This window comes from Thunnus thynnus, chromosome 3, assembly GCF_963924715.1.
Source record: "Thunnus thynnus chromosome 3, fThuThy2.1, whole genome shotgun sequence".
NCBI classification, from domain to species: domain Eukaryota; kingdom Metazoa; phylum Chordata; class Actinopteri; order Scombriformes; family Scombridae; genus Thunnus; species Thunnus thynnus.
Window position 1 is genome coordinate 22,930,397 of NC_089519.1, and position 18,927 is coordinate 22,949,323.

The 18,927-nt window shown below is 39.0% G+C and overlaps 1 protein-coding gene across 4 annotated transcripts in view; it reads left to right on the forward strand.

Moving 5' to 3' along the window:
- The window catches only part of npnta (nephronectin a), a 50,576-nt gene extending 48,784 nt beyond the window's left edge, over window positions 1–1,792 (forward strand). For all 4 annotated transcript variants that reach the window (XM_067584819.1, XM_067584821.1, XM_067584820.1 and 1 more), the window contains one exon: window positions 232–1,792. In XM_067584819.1, the coding sequence (XP_067440920.1) occupies window positions 232–342 (111 nt within the window). In that variant the 3' untranslated portion in view covers window positions 343–1,792. The remainder of the gene's footprint in view (window positions 1–231) is intronic.
- The last annotated feature ends 17,135 nt before the right edge of the window (window positions 1,793–18,927 follow it).

An 18,927-nucleotide genomic window follows, 5' to 3' on the forward strand; every position in this document is an offset into this window, starting at 1 on the left:
TGTTGCTACAGACATTTTTTGACAGTAGTGAAGAGAAAACATTGTATTCCTGTTCATAAAAAATAAATCAAAGCAGTAGTCTGCATTTCAAAAGAGTGGATCTGTAATATTTAAGATTGACGTACGCTTTGAGTGAAAAAATGCAGTAAGTCTTCTTTCATCATAAAGTAGCATGTGATGATTCTTCCTCTATGGTAGTACCTCATTGTGCACTGTGTTGCTGTCCTACAGGTGATCCTGAAGGGGGAGCGTGGGCGAGGCAGGAGCGGAGAGATGGCTGTGGATGACATCAGCCTGAGGAAAGGCTCCTGCACAGAGGAGCACAATCTGAGGAGACTCTGACTGATAGAACAGAGAAAGGCAGAAAGAAAACAGGAGGGAAAATCATCTCAAAGAGAAGTGACTCTGTTGTGACTCCCCCTCACTCTGCCTTGGCTCTCGCTGACCGCCCCCTCCCTCCTCCCCCACACCCCCAACGCATCCCCCAGCCATCCTGTGAACAATATCCAACAAATTGTGCGTCTGCAGAACAGTGGGTATCTCTTTCCTGACTGTCCATGAATAAACAGACTAAACCGAATCTCATGGGCGTATCCAAGCAGCACGCCCTCGTCTCCTCAGCCTCCCTCTCACTCCATCACCTTGTTACTCTGAAACCTGCATGTACCTACTTACCATGGAAATGTCCTCCACCTAACACAGCCCTGGCAGCCCTCCAGCCATACCGCTGAGAGGCCCGCACTCACTTCATTTCTTCCTGGAGAGAGGATCGTTCCCTCACTATGGAGTCTGCTTTTGCCTTGCTTTGATCCTTAACCACAAGCCATTGCTTTTTATTTGCTTGACATTAAAACATGTGGCCAGAGGTGGTGCATTTTGTGACTGCTGTGATCAGCAAAATATCAGAGGTTATATGCATTTCTTTCAGGATTAGAGATTTAAAGAAAAATATAAAGACAAATTGTATTTGTCATCATTTTTTTTCTAATCTGAATTATTTCAAATCTGATGAAGACCCACAGCATAAAACCAGAGAGCCAGTTTAGTCCCGCTTTTGTTGATCTGATCTGAGTTTTTGGTATTGCTACTGTTCTATAGCACAGTTTTGACTGAAACAGCACAGCTCATCTTTTGTTATCACAGTATTTCGAAGATCTGCTCGGTAGAAGAGAGCTTAAAATTTGAGCACCTTTTCTACCCTGATCTCTTATTGAAGCCTCCTAAAGTTGTTTAGACACTTCACAATCATGTTTTTCAGATACTTGAAATGTGTCAAACAGAATCAGTGTATGATTTTTGACACTTGCAAATCAACAGTTACTTTCTATTATACAGTACAGTTATGTGCTTTGTTATATTAAGTGCAGTTTGTTATAAAAGATACCAACAACTTTTTAGGCTTTCACAAATTGTATTATTGTAAATGTAGTTGTGTGTACATACTCGAAAGATCCATCCCATTTGTTGTGTGGTTTATACGTTATGTGAATTTATATATGAATATTAATTGGATTTCAAAATGGTTGGTATTTCAACTTTTCATTGAACATCATGTATACAGGTGGAAACCTTGTTTAGTTCAAGGCTGTGTTTAAAGTGCACAAAATGTGTGTGTCCATGTGTTATGGTATAAAGCTCTGTCTGTAACCTGCAAAGCACATAGTTGCATATTGTATGCTGTGATAATGAAGGGCATCGGCTGGAATTTTAAGGTTTTCTGTATGCATGGGTGCATTCACCATATTCAGATTTATGCAGACCAGTATGTAAATAAAAATACATTTGACTGATATGTATTTGACACAAAGCATGTCATTTTCTTATCATATTACATGTCAGTATTACAGTGTTTCAGTGAACTCTGAAGCTAAGGAAACACACAGGCACAGAAGGAGTCAACACATCTGTGATATATTTTGGAGGTCATTCAATGCCTTGACTGTCAACAGTAAAAATCAATAACAGGTACCAGGGGATGTTGACAACATTGCCTCCCTCCTACAGTGTGTTATTACTTGAGCAGTACAGTAGTACATTAATTACATTACTGTTGTAATGCACATATCATTACAAGTGCATTATAGGGAGTCTAGGAAGGAAAAAAATCAATAGCATAGACAGCTTAAAGGATAGGTGCATCTGAAAAAAATAGTGAGATGCCCACATGTACACTTAAAGACGTTCGCTCGCTGTAATCATTCTTCCTGCTAATAATGACCATTAAAAAATACCCTCCTAATGTGCTTTAAATTTAAGTGATAGGGGACAAAATCCACAGTCCTTGTTTTGAGCTCAAATGTATTTAAAAGTTTATCTGATCATAATGTGAGGCTTCAGCAGTCTCACTTTGTCAAATCTAGTGGCTATCTAGTGTTACAGACTTTTCAATACAAAATTCACCCTTTTAGTTTCATTGACAGTGTTTCCCTGTCGAGCTGAGGTAGAAGTATAGTAGAAAAAGGAAGGAACGTGGTACTAAAAAGCCTGTAACTTTGAAAGACATTTGTTTAATTTGACTAATGTGGACAACTGAAGCTTCATATTAGCTTCAGATAAACCTTGAAATGCATTTTTGTACAAAAGGAGGACCCCCATCACTTACATTGAAAGCACTTTAGTAATGGATCTTTTAATATCCAGTATTAACAAGAGGCATGATTAAAGCAAGCAAAATCTGTTTCATTGTTCATCTGGGCACCTGACTATTGTTTTAAGACAGACTTGAAAGACTGTAAACTTGTCCTTTAATTTAAATCAGCAGGAAACAAACATGACTCAAGAGTATTTATTGAGTTAAAAGAAAGAAACATGACAGGACAATACAGTCTGCTTAGATTTTTGTCTGACAAAAATCTAAGCAGACTTAGATTTTTGTCTGACAAAAATAGCTAGCTTGCTTGAGAAGTAGAATTTATTTTGAAAGGTAACCACTTGTGTGCCACTGTAGAGGTCCCAGTATTGTTTGTATTGTATTGTTTTGTATGTGTGCACACATAATCGCCATGAGCACAAGGGCATCAACAGCAAGTGGGGCCATAAAAGATGTTCCAATAAAAGAAGACAGCAGCGATCTGATTCTAACAATTCAGATTTCATTACTTTGAACAAAAGCCTTAGACAATATAGATGGGAAATGCAGTCAACGTGTATACAGTAGAGTGAAAACTCAAAAGGATATCTTTATTATAATGATGCCCCAAAATTATTTTCCTATATTGGGGCTGGATGAAATGATCAAAGTATGAATTCACAATGTTTTTCAGATTTTTGTCAGTAATATCATACAACTGTGTTTGATATACATGATTCCTTGAACTCCAATTACTGCCGCATCCAAAAGAGGAAGTTCACAAACTGTGTCCTCTCATCAGTTTGTTTACTCTTTACAGGCTGCTGTGCTTTATTTGGGAGAACTTATGATCAGAATATTAATCAAGTTTTAGATTCAAGATATCTTTTATGAAAAATGAATAATTTAATATTTCAGGATTAGAAATGGACAAATCCTCCAAAAAAGATATTTTTTCAAAACAGTGTATATGTCAGCAACAGAAGACCTTGTTAAATTATATGCAAATTAAACGATTAAAGGATCAGGTCAAATGAATTAATTTGAAGATGCAGAATTATTTTGTGGGAAGTTAAATGAGCAAATTACCATGGAGAGCACAGCAATTTTCAGGGGGCAGAGGCAAACACAAATGTGTGCATTTTCCTCTCTGTGGTTTCCCAGTCATCTCTAGAAGGCTAGCAAAGTCATGCATTTCCTCTTTCATACACACAAAGTGACAAAACACCTTTTCAGTTTATACAGAATCAAGTGATTCAGCCTCTGGCTGGAGTAAATGAGGGTGAAAGACCTTCCTAGTGCCTGTTACACTTGTTCCACGGAAACAATAAATTTGTGCTAATGGCCCATTAATGAGTGTCATAAGAGATAATAAATGATGTTAAGTTAAATTACATTTAAGTTAAATGTAAGGTAATATTCACAGAGCGAAACAGCTGCGGTGTCCTTCATCAGAGAGCAGGCATGAGGACAAGGCAGAGAAGAACCACAAATGTTACTTTTAAAACTCAGTTTGTTGGAGTTTTCTGGACTTACTTAATTAGCATTTGAATATTATATTACTAAGTGCTCAGTGTTACATCAAATTGATAATATGATAATGGTGATAATGATAATGTTTTTATCATCATTATTATTATCATTATCATTATTGATATAAATCTCAGGTACTTACACATTTATTTTCATTTACCACCAGACAACACACACAACAATACATAGACATTTCATTTTCAGGCCATGAACTGCACAGAACCTGCTCACTCAACAACTCATTTATTTAACTATTTGTTTCCTTATATATTTATATAATTATTACTTATTTATTTATCTATCTATCTTTATTTATGATATTTATTATATTATGTTTCATTTATTTCTTCACCCAGTCTAAAACCAAGCATTGCTTTGAATGATGAGACCACCTCAGACCAGGCCCTGGCAGCTACGGGGGCTCAGAGGATTGGTTTGGGACAGCTTGATGTCCGACGGCCTAATCGCTACTTAACCCACTTTCAAATAGAAAGTTGCTCCTCAGAACCAAATGAACAGAGCCCTCCTGTAGGCATGGAGGCTGTTCTAGAGGGTATCTGACCTACAACAGGCTAGTAACCTCCTATGGGCCTGGGGGCGGCCTAAAGCAGGAAAGAACAAGGAAGGGGGAGGAGGAGAGGAAGGGGAGTACTGACCAACAACCAAACAAAATATATATAAACTTAACACAAAAAGTAAGGAAATTTGTGTTTTGTAGATTATTTCTTTGTTGTAACAATGCTTCTTGGCAATAAATCTTATACCGTTGGAAAGCCTGTTTATTTCCCTTTTAAATGGTGCCACATTTATAAGGAACATGCATTTGTGGGATGAGCAGCAGAGCTGAGTATGTGGGTTGCGCCCATGAAAAATTTGCCAAATCTTCTTTGCCAATGCCAAACAGCTTATTCTGCCATTGAATCTCGTTTGGTGTTTGGTGGATTGGATGATTGAAGTTTGAAGAAACAAAACATATTGGCAATTTAACAATTTATTCATTTAACAAACAGGAGCCCCAGTAGTGTGTGGAACAACCATACACAGCCACAACAGCCTGGAACCTCCTCCTCATGCTGGTCACCAGCCTGGTCACACACTGCTTGGGATGGCATCCCATTCTTCAACCAGCATTTGTCGCATATCAGCCAACGTGGTTGCATTGGTCACTCTGGCATGAACAGCACGCCCAAGCTGATTCCACAAGTGTTCAATGGGGTTGAGGTCAGGACTTCTGGCAGGCCATTCCATCCTCTCCACTCCCAAATTCTGGAGGTAGTCTCTGATAAACCCCGCTCTGTGGGGGCAAGCGTTGTCATCTTCAAGGATAGAGTTCGATCCCAGACTGTGGAGATATGGGATTGCCACTGGTTGCAGAATCTCATCTCGATATCTCTCTGCATTGAGATTGCCTCCAATGATGACAAGCCTCATTTTTCCAGTGAGGGAGATGCCGTCCCACACCATCACACTGCCTCCACCAAAAGATGTTACTCTATGGTGCAGCAATCAGCATAGCATTCTCTGCGTTTTCTCCACACTTTGATCCTACGATCCAACTGCCGTAGGCAGAATCTGGACTCATCGCTGAACATAACGTTCCTCCACATTTTCAGGTTCCAGTGCACGTGTTGCAGACACCAGCGCAAACAGGCCTGAGGGTGAAGGGCAGTCATGGCAGGCCTCCTGGCAGCCCTATGAGACTGGAGATTGGCTGCGTGCAGTCTGTTCCAGATTGTCTGGGCAGAGAGCCGTCGTCCTGCAAACCTTGACTGCAAATCTGTAGAAGACAGCCTAAATGCTGACAAGGTGAGGAAACAGTCTTCTTAGGGTGTTGTCATCTTGGGACGCCCATGTCGCGGCCTGTCTCTGACAACCCCCGTTATATGGAACTTGGCCTTCACATTGGAGATACTAGGGCTCACTCCAAATAATGCTGCAACTTGGTTTTGCGGAACACCAGCTTGAAGTTGCCCTATCGCACGGGCCCTATCCAGATCAGTCAAATGTGGCATGCCGATTCTTGGAGCAGACACCTTCTGACCACTGTAGCAGGGCCCATGCTCACAGGTGCTGCCAATCAGGTGCCTGAAGGGGGTATCAGAAGCTCAAAACAAGAGTCAATAGCAACAGCAAAATAAGCTGTATGAGAAGATTTGGCAAATTTTTCATGTGTGCAACCCACATACTCTGCTGCTCATCCCACAAATGCATGTTCCTTACAAATGTGGCACCATTTAAAAGGGAAATAAACAGGCTTTCCAGCGGTATAAGATTTATTGCCAAGAAGCATTGTTACAACAAAGAAATAATCTACCAAACACCAATTTCCTTTCCTTTTGTGCTAAGTTTATATAAAAAAAAAAAGAAAGAAAAAGAAAATTCTGCCCTGGCACAGCTGTCCTGACCCATCATGCTTTCACCCTGGCACCTCTTTGGGGGGAGGGCGGGGAGGGTTATAGTCTGGTTCTGTTGCTTTTCTCTTTGCGCATAACGTATATGAATCTTTACTACAGATGTACACAAGAGCTCAGATTCCTCTGCTGGGAGATCAGCCTTCACAGTTGCTTATTGGGTGAAAACTTCAGCAGTCCAACAGGCCTTTGTATTGATGAAACTTGAACTTGGTAGCAAAGCACCCCAGTTGCTTCCTCTGAGACGTATTCCATAATATCCAGAAATTGATGACTAAATGCAGTAAAATCGTCTAGAAGGAGCAAGAGGACTTTGCTGAGGTTTGACCATGTTGGCTGTTTGGCTCACTCTGTTTCCACTACAACATGATTAAAATATAGAAAGATAGCAAAAAAGGGAGATGGGAGATTGTTTTTCTTAAATAGCCCAAATCATAATAAGGTTTCATTACTGTCAAAATATCAACGCTAAAAACCTCACATCTGTAAGCATACAACTGCATAGGGAGTACTACCGATCAGCAAATCTATGCAGGAAATGAGCAGAAAAAGGGCAACTAAGCAGCTCCACCAACACAGTCGATTTCCATCTATTTCTGATGAAAATCTATTTATCATCCAGGTGGCGAACTTACTTCAGTGTGAGGATGACAACTACTGTATTTGCAGAATGAAGTTATGACATTAGATACAGTAAATCAAAGCAAATACCAGTGTTTTCACAGATGTTATTTAATATACCACAAATTACTTTTTTTGCATTGTTGCCAACCATTTTCTAAAGCACATCACAGAGTTTTATGGTTTGCAATGTGTTTTCCTATCCTCCAGGCAGGTTGTGGTTTATATTAATTTCACTGAAATCTGAAAGTCAACTTGTACAGACTTCAAAATTACCTGGGATAGGTAATCCATCATAATCTGCTTTTATTATTGACAAAGTGATATTATCATTGCAGACATAAATAACTGAGACAACATCAGCATGTTAGCAACATTGATAGTGCCATAGAAAAGGTGACATGAGACAAAGTTATACAAGCACATTACAATGGTGTTCTCTCTGAGCCAAAATTGGTACAGTAATGTTGAGTCAACTGGCACTGAATAGCTAAATCTGTGCAACATTGATTGCTGATATATGTGTGATTCTTTTGTCTGACAAACAGACCATTAGAAACTAGACTGAACAAGCAGAACTGTTGCTAAAAGGGTTACTAGAGAGCAGGTGGACCCAAATGCAGGAGACCGTAGGCAGAGCAAAGCTGAAGAATAACTTCTTTATTCTAGGCTCATGCAGGCAAAGCAACACTGGCAGATCAGTGCAAAAGACCAAACAAAGGATCCAACAATACTGAACCGGGACCAGGACTTAAATACAAACTAAACTGATGAGGAGATGAGGTGCAGGTGGAACAAGAGAACAGGAAAAGAGCTGATAGGCTGGGGAAGAAACAGGGAGCAGGGCAGGGCTAACAAGACTGATGCAGAGCAGGTGTGGAGGGAAAAGCAAGCTGGGGAAAACAAGAAAAAACACAAAAGGCAATAGCTGCTCTGAGCTGAGGACAAATCAAAAACAGAACTTCATCCATAAGTAAAATAAAAGTCTACATTATAATCATGTGTGATCCCCTTAATATATAACCCATAAATTAATCTAAGAATATACATGAACAAACTTATATACACAAGCACCCCACAACCTGCAATCTCTAGTTTACATGATGATGCAGACTAACATGGCACACATAGGCTGTAAATACAAGTTATTCAAATCTACAGAAAGAAATTTTAACAAACTCCTTTTTTCATAATGTGTTGAGGATGAGTTAGAGAGAGTCCAGCCATTGAACAAACACCTGTCAGTCTCTTGATAAGAACGTCTGTTAGAAATTCCCTGACTGTAAACACAGAAGACATGTGGAATGAACTGCCTGATGTATGAATTACTGCATCTTTAATGTCTAATTAGGTGCATCAAATTTGTTGGTCACATTTCACAACTAGTGTGAAAGCAAACTTCAATTTCCTGCACAAGGACCTTCTCCCACTCAGTCCAGTTCAACAAACAAGGAAAGAGTCTGAGGGCATCTGGTGGACTGGTGGAAGGACATAGAGCCAGACTAGAACAGAACCATGACAGTTGCATTGTTAAATTTACTCACTGCTAACACAGCAGTGTTTGTGCTTGCTCACTTAATAACAGAGTTAAGCAAATGTGATTTGCACCCAAATGTGTGAAACTTACTGAGTTTGCCCAGTGGCAAAGTTGAGCATGAGAAGGTTTAAAAGGAATTTTAAACAATAAGGACAGTAAAAAAAAAAATCATTACTGGAAAGTTAAAAGACTAATAAGGTTAATTAGGATTCCCTCAAGAGCAGACTGACTCAAGGGAGGAAAGACATGCTTGATCAGCAAACTGTCAGGAAATATCACTGTAATATTCAAAAGGCCACACTATTTTCCACCAGTGTGAGGTCCATGTATGTGTATGTATGTATGCTCCTGCTTCTGGTTTTGATCACTGTAGTCAAAACGTCAAGCTCTGCTTGAAAGTCCTTTATCAGTTTGCAGGGAATATCCTCACAGAAATGCTCCACTGGGTACTGGCCAAGAGAAACCTGAAAAAATGCAGCATTGTGTTGACAAAATGAAGAACAAATTACGACCAACATCATTATGGTGTGTGGGTTTTTGTTTTTCCTCTCTGACATAAGGTTTCAATAAAAATGCAATTAAAAAATATGCGAGATGAAGTTTCAAGAAGCAGGTTGACATATTTAAGAGATGATTAGATGGTTAGAAAATTATGTGATAATTGCTATGTGTCATAATTCATTCCAGAAATTGACGATTCACACATATGTAGATAAGCAAAGGCAAATCTAGAATATAATAAAACATATATTTAGTGTAATTGATCATACTTATAGTTTAGAGTGAGGCACCTGTCCAGAGTTGACAACCGAGTTCTGGCCTGAGCAAGTGAACATCACCATGGTGACAAACCTGACCAACTCAGCCACAGCGGAGAAACTTTGAGGGATTCCTGCAAATTCATCAAAATAACAAGAAAGGGAGAAATGTACAGAAGCCATCTGTAAAATAAATGTCCACCCAAGTAATAGGAACATAAAATCAATAATTCCATATGATAAAACAACAGCTTTTGTGCTTGATTGGGAAAGGAATCCATGTTCAAATATGTCCTGAATCCACTTCTGCAGTTCAGAGTCTTGCCTCAGCATCAGCCTTGTAGTAGTGGCCAAGAACTCCCTTCACAAACCTTAAAGACGATTATGTGATTACTTTGACATACATTAGAAACACTCATGTCACAAGACAAATGAAAATGGCAATACAGTTTGGCATCTCCTCATTGAGAGACTCCCTGCTTCTGCAACACAGCACATAAGCATGAAATACATAACACGAAACACAAAGAATAACATGTAGGAAGCCAAGTAAACAATCCCACCCAAACAATCCCAACACAGAGTTATTCAGCTCTTTGTTTGGGGTTGGGGTTAGAGCAATAGTATGCTTATTAAAAGTAAGCTATTGTTTCTGTTTCCTCTTTGTGGTCTTTCAATTTTGTAGAGAAAGCTTGTTTATTGTGCTTCTTATCATTCTCCTTTTTTCACTTAGAGACTTTCCAGGCAGTCTTTTCTTCTGAAAAAGGTGAAGGCGGTGAAGTCAGTCCCTGTGGAGCTGCCTACCTATACTTCATTTCAAAACAGCCTGGACTTGGCTCAGTCTGGGTTTCCTTAATATGTAAAAACACATGACTTCCTGGGCACTGAGGAGACTTTCCACCACTAATACAGGGGACAGAAATGAGCCAAACAGGGAATTCACATTATTATTAGGAGTAGGATTTTTTTTTCTTGTTTTCTCTTTCTCATCCAAAACACATCACTTTGACTGGAAATATGACAATACGGTAAATGCTATGTTATGTTAAAGGCAGGTTTAAATTAGAATTTTTGTGTTATTACATTGCTTTTCTATACCTTAAAAGTACACATACACTTGTGCAATTGTACATCACTAAAACAACCAATATCTTATAAACCAAGATTATGCTGGGAAAAGTGCCCACATGTATACTACAAATGATATCCCACAGCATGAGTCCATAATTTCTGTAGCAGAAGTTTGGCACAGCCTCCAGCCCACGCTCAGCAATGTCATCTGGTATACAGGGGGAGGTAAAGGTCATTGAGGACAGTGATCATTTCTTCTCCACCAGAGGATGCAAACTAAATAACAGTCAAATAAGTAAAAGAAACAAGACAATTACACTTTTATCTCATTGGTTGGGCAATGTAGTAATATGTTGGTTATATCTAACCTGTGTGAAAACAGCATCCATCACTACAAGCAGAAGTCGTGCAGTTGACAGAGACTAATGTTTTCTGGAGAACCATAAAGAAAATGAAAAAATGGAGAGAGGACCACATATCATGTCAAGTGTTGAGCTACTTTTTGGAAACTTTTCAGCACTCATCTAGGAATACATTTTAAAGATGTCTTGATTTTAAAAATTCAGAGGCAAAATCTCACACAGTCTGACTCACCCCCATGCTTACTGTAATTGTCTGACTCAGCTGCTCAAGCTCTAAAATAATTTCCATATGTCCAATCAAGTCCATTATGGTTACTTTCTGCCATTACAGTTGCTGCAAAAAGTAGTTTTCATTTATCAATCAATTGCAACAAACCTGGCACATTGCATTTGTTGCATCAAATCAAGTCCATTATGGTTACTTTCTGCCATTACAGTTGCTGCAAAAAGCAGTTTTCATTTATCAATCAGTTGCAACAAACCTTGCACATTGCATTTGTTTTTGTAGCTTGGTAACTTTAAACCCACCATGCTGGACAATAGCTATGTATTTAAGATATTAGTTGGACTGAGTATGACATTTCATTTAAATGTCAAAGATTCATTCAACTTTCTTTCAAACACCAGTAGACTTATTTTTGAGATATTTGTGAGTGGGAGTAAGCACAGTAACATATCTAAATTCATACATAGGGGACACCATGAAACTAAGAAACATGTTTGCTTCTAAGCATCTCATACACTATGATGTGAATTAGTCCATTTAATCCAATCCTGTGTCTGAATAAGTCTAAACTCAATGTTTGGGTTGTGGTTTATTACATAACAGGCAATCTATTCAAGAGTATCATTTAATACAAAATATATTAGGTAGGCCATTACATAACAATCACTGACAAAATATTACTAAAGGAGTCCATGTGATGGTGCTATAAAGAAAAGTTTATGGTTAAAACATTTCAAAAAAGGCCATAAATCCAATGCCCGTTGTCCAATAAACAAAGTCAGTTAAACCAGCTTTATCTAGCAGTAAATGTCAAAACTGTCTTCCACTGAAATTCATGTTTGATATGGCCTATCAGATTAATGTTCAACTCAAGTATCATGTAAATCTCAAAGGCAGTTTCACCTTAAGAGCAATCGGCATCAGCTTATCATCAGGTATTTTGTGGAGAAGGACAAGAGGAACCATCAAGTACTGCTTCTTCCCATTGATGGTGTTTGGTTTCACTCCATCCAAGCGCTTGTAGTCACACAGAAATATGTTGCCTTTCTGTTCAGAATTTTAGAGGAATTATAGTTCTGCACACTTTGATGAGGATGAGAGATTAAGTGTAAGGCCAGTCACAAATTTAAAAGAAAATGCTTTTCTTTTCAACGCTTTTCTTACTAAATGGAGTTTTCAACCACTTGAACTGTGATTCCCTTTTATACACTGTTGCTTGAAAGTTTGTGAACCCTTCAGGATTTGCTCTTTTTCTGCATAAATATGACATAAAACGTGATCAGATATCCATAGTCCTGAAACTAGATAAAGAGACATCATTTAAACAAATGAGACAAAAATCTTACACATGCTCATTTATTTATTGAGGAAAATGTTCCAATGTTACATATTTGTGTGTGTCCACTAGGAGGCCCAAATACAAATGTTATTAAGCAAACACAAATAGTAGTCTTTTACAAACATTTATGTCATACAAATATTTAAAAAATATTTGTTTTTGTGGAGAAAAAAAAACATGTTAAATACCAGCGCGCAGGTCAGTGACATCTTTATCTCAGTCTCTCTCCTTTGCTCTGCTGTAATATCTATCAGCAGGTCTCACATGGGGAGTCACATCCACCTGCTACATGATGCACATTTCTTTATTTGGACATCACTCCCAGAGTTGGGAGTGTTCTCCAGAGATAAAGCTGAGCCACTGACACAAGTGAAGTGCTTTCAAGGGACTCTCCATAACCTGTTGTTCCCCTTCTTCTTTCCACAAAGTAAGGTAGGCAATAAATGAAAAGTGCAAAGCAAGAATCGTATTTGAAGTTGGTTTTAGCTCAGTAGTCAGTGCAGTCATCTGTGATCTAGGAGACTTGAATTCGTGACCTGGTGTGGGGACCTCCTTCATAAGGTGTTTATTAATAAACACTTATTTTAACACTTTAATATCCTAAAATTAAAAACATAATAAAAATAATAATAAAAACAAAAACTGTATTTTTACACCTATACCCACTTTTATTCAAATACATATACAAATATTAACAATTTTGCTGCCTCAACAAATATAAATACAAATATTGGGCTCTCTGCACATTCCCAGTCTCCACTATCGAAGTCTGAACTTCACAACGCAGGTGTGTGGAAGTGTGTAATGGCTAGAACAAATGAGATTCCCGAGGACCTAAGAAGAAGAGTTGTTGATGCTCACCAGGCTGGAAAGGGTAACAAAACCATTTCTGAGGAGTTTGGACTCCACCAGTCAACTGTCAGGCAGATCGTGTACAAATGGAAGACATCCAACACCATTGTTATCCTCCCCAGGACTGGAAAGGGTTGAACAACAAAGATTACACCAAGAGCAGGCGTGTAATAGTCCAGGAGGCCACAAGAGACCATAGGGCAACGTCTAGGAAACTAAAGGCCTCTCTTACAGTGGCTACAGTCAATGTTCATGAGTCCACCATCAAGAGAACATTGAACATCAATGGTGTGCATGGCAGAGTTGCAAGAAGAAAGCCACTACTCCAAAACAAACATTGCTGCCATCCACGGTTTGCTCAAGACCACATGGATAAGCCAGAAGGCAACTGGAAAAATGTTCTGTGGATGGATGAGTCAAACTTTTCAGCTTGAATGACAAGCATTGTGTTTGCCAATGAGCAAACACTGTTTTCCAGCATAAGAACCTTAACCCATATGTGAAACATGGCGCTTGCAGTATCATGGTTTGGGCTGCTTTGCTGCCTCTGGACCAGGACAGCTTGCAATCATTGATGGAGCAATGAGTTCTGAGTTGTACCAGCTAATTCTACAGGAAAATGTCAAGGTATCTGTCTTTGAGCTGAAGCTCAACAGAAAGTGGGTCATGCAGCAAGACAACAACCCTAAACACACAAGTTGCTCTGCCAAACAGTGGTTAGAGGAGAAGATAATGTTTTGGAATGGCCGAATCAAAGTCCTGACCTTAATCCTATAGAAAAGCTGTGGAAGGACCTGAAGCAGGCAGTCCATAGAAAGAAGCCCACCAACAACCCAAGTTGAGACTGTTTTGTAAGGAGGAATGAGCTAAAATTCCTCCAAGCCAATGTGCATGGCTGATTAACAGTTACCAGAAATGTTTGGTTGAAGTTATTGCTGCAAAAGGGGGTCACACCAGTTACTGAAAGCAAGGGTTCACATACTTTTGCCTCACACAAATATGTAAGACTGGATAATTTTCCTCAATAAATAAATGTATAAGTTTAATGTTTTTGTCTCATTTGTTTAATTGGGTTCCCTTTAACTAGTTTTAGGACCTGTGTAAAAATTTGATCACATTTTATCATATTTATGCATAAATAAATACATTTCTAAAGGGTTCACAAACTTTCAAGCAGCACTGAATTTTATCTTAAGTCAAATCAGAAAAACATTTTCCCGTGCTATATCATATTGGGCAATGGGCATTTGCTTGCTCCAACATTTCATTGCAGTTCTGCTGTCCATAGTCTGTCCACACAAAAGAGCTGCGATGGAATTATTGTCAGTAGGGATGAATAACATACCTGCGTTTCTGCAGTTAAGTAGCTCAGATTGCTTAGAAGCACCATGACATCAGTGACAGGAAAGCTACTGGGCAGGGCTTTATGACATTGAATCAACACAGGGTTTTGTGATTCCTGAACACACAACACAGCTCTCACCTATCCAGTTGCTCTCTCAGCTTCAGCTCCTTCTCCCTACTGTACTTGCCAAGATGATGATTCTTGTCATAGTTTCTTAGAGCTTATAAAAAATAGGATTTAATATTGCTGTAACATCTTGTAACCAACAGGTTTAGTCACCTTGCATTCTTACATAATGAAATTAGACTTTTCTGGTCTCTTATATTTGTTGGACAGCAGAAGTGTACACCGTACAATAAACTGTAATAGTCATATACAGTTCAACAAACCTGTTCCCTCTCTGAATAACTGAACCTTGCTGTCAGCAGTCCACCAGTGGATGAGAAAGTTGTAAATGTCTCCCTCCGCGGACTTTACCTTCACCTTGCAGGGAAACCATGAGTCTTCTGGGAACAGTGGGAGAGGCTTTTTGTCAACCTCAATCAGCACTACAGTAGCTTTCCAAGGGAGGTAGGGCAGGACACAGAAAATGTAGACTCCTGCAAAAAGAGAAACAGAGAGTAAGAGAGACTCAATATTCTGTTTTTGTGCAGGCACAAAGCTTGTGAAGGGCAAGAATCAAGTCAGTTTCTTTGCACCTGAAGAGGCGTGCAAAGAATATATTTTGGCATGAAACTGTGCTTATCACAAAATGTGTACAAGTGTACAGAGCAATTTTAGTCCCTTTTATTTGGGAAGATACATTCCATCTCAAAATCATATGAACATACTACATTGACTTTTGTTTCATTCATTTGATATACATTTTTTATCTGGTACACATTTAAATGTTCATAAAATATACAGCAAGGCCACCTTAAACCACTTGTTATACTGTTCTATTTTTGGATATCAGTGCTTTTCTACACACTGGACTGATTAGATTAAAAAAGTTAACAACATGAAATCATATAGAGGTAATTAATGTTCCCTGAGCTCCATCAAAGGTAAAATGTAAATTTCAGTGTAATAGATCCAAGTAGATTCATTTTGAGATTAATCTGAAAATTATGAGAAAATAATTATGTGAAACGCAAGTTGAGGGAGAGTTTAAACTGTCATGGTTAATGTTAAATTGTTGCAGAAAAACAATAGGACCCACTGTATTCATTCTTGTGTTGAGATATAAAAGAATAAAACAATGATCTCTGTTGATATCAACTAATGTTTTAGTTCAATAATGTAATCACAGCATTAGTATTTTATTCTTCCATCACATAACAAGCTGATAAGAAAAGGACAACTATCTGTCTGTCTGATAGTCTCTGTTAATTAATATTTGACTCAGTGTCTTTATGTTCTATTATGTCTACCACCGTTAAGTCACCTGTGTCACTTTCTGATATGTTACCAATTAAAAAAGGGAGAAACTGCAAACAAACAAAAAAATAAATAAAACAAACTAAATTTAAAAATTCAAACACAAATGAAAACTCTAAAAACTCTGTTCATTTTTATTTGCATTCCAAGATGCAAACAGCAATTATATTTTAAAATCAGCACAGAATAAAATAACATTTCAACTCTCTCCTTTCCTTAACGTGAGGCTGAAATTGATCGATCAACTGAAGCCTGGGGCAAATTTAGTGTAATATATATAACCTCTAAACCTGAAAGTTTATGTTTTTGCAGAATTCATTAAAAAACTCAAATAATAAATCCAAAACCTCCTTTTAAAAATACTGAATTTAGGGTGTGTCACCCACTGACACTAACTTGAAGAGTAAGAGGCAACTGCAATAAACACGCCTACATAAGATAGACTGTACAGTAAAGTACAATGTACAGTAATTACTGAATCAGCACAGATAGATCAGCTTATTCTGCCATTGAATCTCGTTTGGTGTTTGGTGGATTGGATGATTGAAGTTTGAAGAAACAAGACATATTGGCAATTTAACAATTTATTCATTTAACAAACAGGAGCCCCAGTAGCGTGTGGAAGAACCATACACAGCCACAACAGCCTGGAACCTCCTCCTCATGCTGGTCACCAGCCTGGTCACACACTGCTGTGGGATGGCATCCCATTCTTCAACCAGCATTTGTAGCAAATCAGCCAACATGGTTGTGTTGGTCACTCTGGCATGAACAGCACGCCCAAGCTGATCCCACAAGTGTTCAATGGGGTTGAGGTCAGGACTTCTGGCAGGCCATTCCATCCTCTCCACTCCCAAATTCTGGAGGTAGTCTCTGATAAACCCCGCTCTGTGGGGGCAAGTGTTGTCATCTTCAAGGATAGAGTTCGGTCCCAGACTGTGGAGATATGGGATTGCCACTGGTTGCAGAATCTCATCTCAATATCTCTCTGCATTGAGATTGCCTCCAATGATGACAAGCCTCATTTTTCCAGTGAGGGAGATGCCGCCCCACACCATCACACTGCCTCCACCAAAAGATGTTACTCTATTGGTGCAGCAATCAGCATAGCATTCTCCGCGTTTTCTCCACACTTTGATCCTACGATCCAACTGCCGTAGGCAGAATCTGGACTCATCGCTGAACATAACGTTCCTCCACATGTTCAGGTTCCAGTGCACGTGTTGCAGACACCAGCGCAAACAGGCCTGAGGGTGAAGGGCAGTCATGGCAGGCCTCCTGGCAGCCCTATGAGACTGGAGATTGGCTGCGTGCAGTCTGTTCCAGATTGTCTGGGCAGAGAGCCGTCGTCCTGCAAACCTTGACTGCAAATCTGTAGAAGACAGCTTATGGTACCTAAGTGCTGACAGGGTGAGGAAACGGTCTTCTTGGGGTGTCGTCTTCTTGGGACGCCCATTTCGCGGCCTGTCTCTGACATCCCCCGTTATATGGAACTTGGCCTTCACTTTGGAGATGGTTCTAGGGCTCACTCCAAATAATGCCGCAACTTGGTTTTGCGGAACACCAGCTTGAAGTTGCCCTATCGCACGGACCCTATCCAGATCAAACACAGCATGCCAATTCTTGGAGCAGACACCTATTGACCACTGTAGCAGGGCCCATGATTATATGTGCTGCCAATCAGGTGCCTGATTGGCACCATTTAACAGGGAAATAAACAGGCTTTCCAACGGTATAAGATTTATTGCCTAGAAGCATTGTTACAAAAAAGGAACAAACACAAATTTCCTTACTTTTTGTGCTAAGTTTATTAAAATGTATATTCTCTTGATACTTGTTTGTATTTGTTAATTATTTTGGATTCCCTTAGTTAATACCTGCGATTAAAGATGTGGTCACTGGGTTAGCATGAAGTTTGTGGCAGGGGCGGGTAGTGGATGAGGGTCCCCACATGAAAACACTACTTCTTCTGCAGATAAATGACAACAGGACATAATAAAAGGCATGTTATATTACTGAGTGAAATGTTTTGTACTATATTTTTGTTTTCAAACAGAAAATATTAAGAGAGATATTAAGAAAAAGTAGGAATTGTGGCAATTACTGGGTCATCTCACACCATCAGTCTCTATTTCTCTCCCTCCAACTGATTCTGTCATAATTATGTTTTTGGAGTTTTGCCCACCTTTTCATTTTCTATCAGCAGGCTGATCCAGCAACTCTTCATGTCTTGTGATGACCTTAGTTACTTGAAAAACAAATTAAGGGATACATGTGCCAGCTGTTGCTGGCTGTAGCCAGCAACTTAACTTTTGACTAATGTTGCGATAATGGATATGCTGATTACTGAATCCATTTTAGCATACAGTACAGTAGTTAGATTTATTACTGACTTGGCTTGTTTGAATTAAATTTCACAGAGAACCTTCCAACCCTCCAGATAGAGCTGCAAATCTCAGTCTCTCCGCTCTGCTCTGCATGCGGACAGTGGAAGGCCAAAGAGGCCAAAAACACACGTTTGCACAACATTGTTGTCAAGTATTGGTAAGGTGCTGTCAAGCATTTCTAATTATGACATCCCAAAGTGGCCTGGGGCAGGTTCATCTTAAAAACACAAAGCAGGGTTTCTACTGTTCATGTTGAGAGAATTGAAGGAAACATACACTGAATATGTATTTTTCTTACAGATCAACAGCTAAAACAATACATACAATTGGTATCCAGTAAAAGAGAAGGCTTCCCTGACAATCATCATTCTTTTCATTCATTTTTTGTTCCTATTCTACATAAAGTTCATTGTAAAGGCTTAACTGAAAGTGTCTTCATCAGTGACGTGTAAACAAGGTACTGAAAACAATAAATGAAAACTGTAAAACAATGTAAA